General features: G+C 56.6%; 1 protein-coding gene across 1 annotated transcript in view; it reads left to right on the top strand.

Annotated features, from left to right (window-relative positions):
* Window positions 1–2,497, top strand: part of LOC104985938 (mucin-5AC-like) — a gene marked incomplete at both ends in the record, with an annotated part of 20,319 nt that overhangs the window by 9,257 nt on the left and 8,565 nt on the right. The window contains 5 exon segments of the mRNA XM_010836330.1: window positions 4–41; window positions 44–386; window positions 422–672; window positions 815–1,704; window positions 1,779–2,008. Coding sequence (XP_010834632.1) covers window positions 4–41; window positions 44–386; window positions 422–672; window positions 815–1,704; window positions 1,779–2,008 — 1,752 coding nt within the window.

Genomic DNA, 2,497 nt, shown 5'->3' with positions numbered 1-2,497 from the left:
GATCCTCTACACCCGTCCCAGGAACCACTACACCTGTCCCTCAACACCCATCCCAGGATCCTCTACACCTATCCCAAGAACCTCAACACCTTTCCCAGGAACCTCTACACCTGTCCCAGAATCCTCTACACCTTTCCCAGGAACCTCTACACCTGTCCCAGAATCCTCTACACCTGTCCCAGGACCCTCTACACCTGTCCCAGGACCCTCTACACCCGTCCCAGGAACCTCAACACCCGTCCCAGGAACCACTACACCTGTCCCAGGAACCACTACACCCGTCCCAGGACCCTCTACACCTGTCCCAGGAACCACTACACCCATCCCAGGAACCTCAACACCCATCCCAGGATCCTCTACACCCGTCCCAGGAACCACTACACCTGTCCCTCAACACCCATCCCAGGATCCTCTACACCTATCCCAAGAACCTCAACACCTTTCCCAGGAACCTCTACACCTGTCCCAGGACCCTCTACACCTGCCCCAGGACCCTCTACATCCGTCCCAGGACCCTCTACACTGGCCCCGGGGCCCTCTACACCTGTCCCAGGACCCTCTACACCTGCCCCAGGACCCTCTACACCTGTCCCAGGAACCACTACACCCATCCCAGGAACCTCAACACCCATCCCAGGAACCACTACACCTGTCCCAGGAACCTCAAAACCTGTCCCAGGCACCTCAACACCTGTCCCAGGCACCTCAACACCTGTCCCAGATAACTTGATTCCTGGGAAAACAACCCTCTTGACTCCCAGCCCAGTGCCAGTTTCAAAAACAATTTCAAGCTCAACTTCTGTGTTGTCCACAGCTCCAAGGCCCTCAGAGCCATCCTCACCTGAGCCCACCACGGTCACCTGTTTACAAGTTTTATGCAACTGGACTGAGTGGATAGACGGCAGCTACCCTGGGCCAGAGAGAAACAGTGGAGATTTTGACACTATTTCGAATCTCAGAGCCAAAGGTTATAAATTCTGTGCAGAGCCCAAGGATGTGCAGTGCCGGGCAGAGAGCTTCCCTGACACCCCACTGCAGGAGCTGGGCCAGGACGTGATCTGTAACAAATCCGTGGGCCTGATTTGCCGGAACAAGGACCAGCTGCCCCCCATCTGCTACAACTACAACATCCGCTTCCTGTGCTGTGAGCTGGTGGACACTTGCAGGACAAACACCACTTCCCCTGCCACACCTGCGACCACACAGACACCCACAGCTGAAGCCAGCACTACCTGGGCCACTGGAACCCTCTCCACTTCCACAAAACTCAGCACTGCTAGCTCACCTCACGTGACCCCATCAAGATGGGGCACGCCCAGCACGCACGAGCAGTCCTCTCCAGGGACCACCCCCTGCAAGCCAAAGTGCAGGTGGACCAAATGGCTCGACGTGGACTTCCCAGTGCCCGGGCCCCACGGGGGAGACAATGAAACCTTCGGCAACATCATGAGGAATGGAGACAGCATCTGCCACCGACCTGAATCCATCAGCAAAGTGGAGTGCCGAGCCGAGAACCACCCCGGGGTCAGCATCCACGAGCTGGGCCAGCTGGTACAGTGCCACCAGGACGTGGGCCTGCTGTGTCGGAACCAGGACCAGAAGGGCAAGACCAGGCTGTGCCTCAACTACCAGATCAGAGTGCTGTGCTGCGAGCTCCGAGAACACTGCCCTCCCCCCACTGTCACAGTAACCAGCACCTCCAGTGTGAGTGTCACTGTGCACACAAGCAGCACCACCTCGGCTCCTACAACCAGTACAACCCCTGTGCAGACAAGCAGCACCACCTCGGCTCCTACAACCAGTACAACCCCTGTGCAGACAAGCAGCACCACCTCAGTTCCTACAACGAGCTCAACCTCTGTGCAGACAAGCAGCACAACCTCAGCTCCGACAACCAGTCCAACCTCTGTGCAGAGAAGCAGCACAACCTCAGCTCCTACAACCAGTGCAACCCCTGTGCAGACAAGCAGCACAGCCTCAGCTCCTACAACCAGTACAATCTCTGTGCAGACAAGCAGCACAACCTCGGCTCCTTCAACCAGTCCAACCCCTGTGCAGACAAGCAGCACAGCCTCAGCTCCTACAACGAGCTCAACCTCTGTGCACACAAGCAGCACCAACAATTCAACAACAATTTCAAGCACAACTTCTGTGTTGTCCACAGCTCTAAGGCCCTCAGAGCCGTCTTCACCTGAGCCCACCACGGTCACCTGTTTACAAGTTTTATGCAACTGGACTGAGTGGATAGACGGCAGCTACCCTGGGCCAGAGAGAAACAGTGGAGATTTTGACACTATTTCGAATCTCAGAGCCAAAGGTTATAAATTCTGTGCAGAGCCCAAGGATGTGCAGTGCCGGGCAGAGAGCTTCCCTGACACCCCACTGCAGGAGCTGGGCCAGGACGTGATCTGTAACAAATCCGTGGGCCTGATTTGCCGGAACAAGGACCAGCTGCCCCCCATCTGCTACAACTACAACATCCGCTTCCTGTGCTGTG

Source organism: Bison bison, unplaced genomic scaffold (assembly GCF_000754665.1).
Source record: "Bison bison bison isolate TAMUID 2011002044 unplaced genomic scaffold, Bison_UMD1.0 scf7180017845660, whole genome shotgun sequence".
Lineage (NCBI taxonomy): Eukaryota > Metazoa > Chordata > Mammalia > Artiodactyla > Bovidae > Bison > Bison bison.
This window is presented reverse-complemented; position numbering and strand designations above follow the sequence as displayed.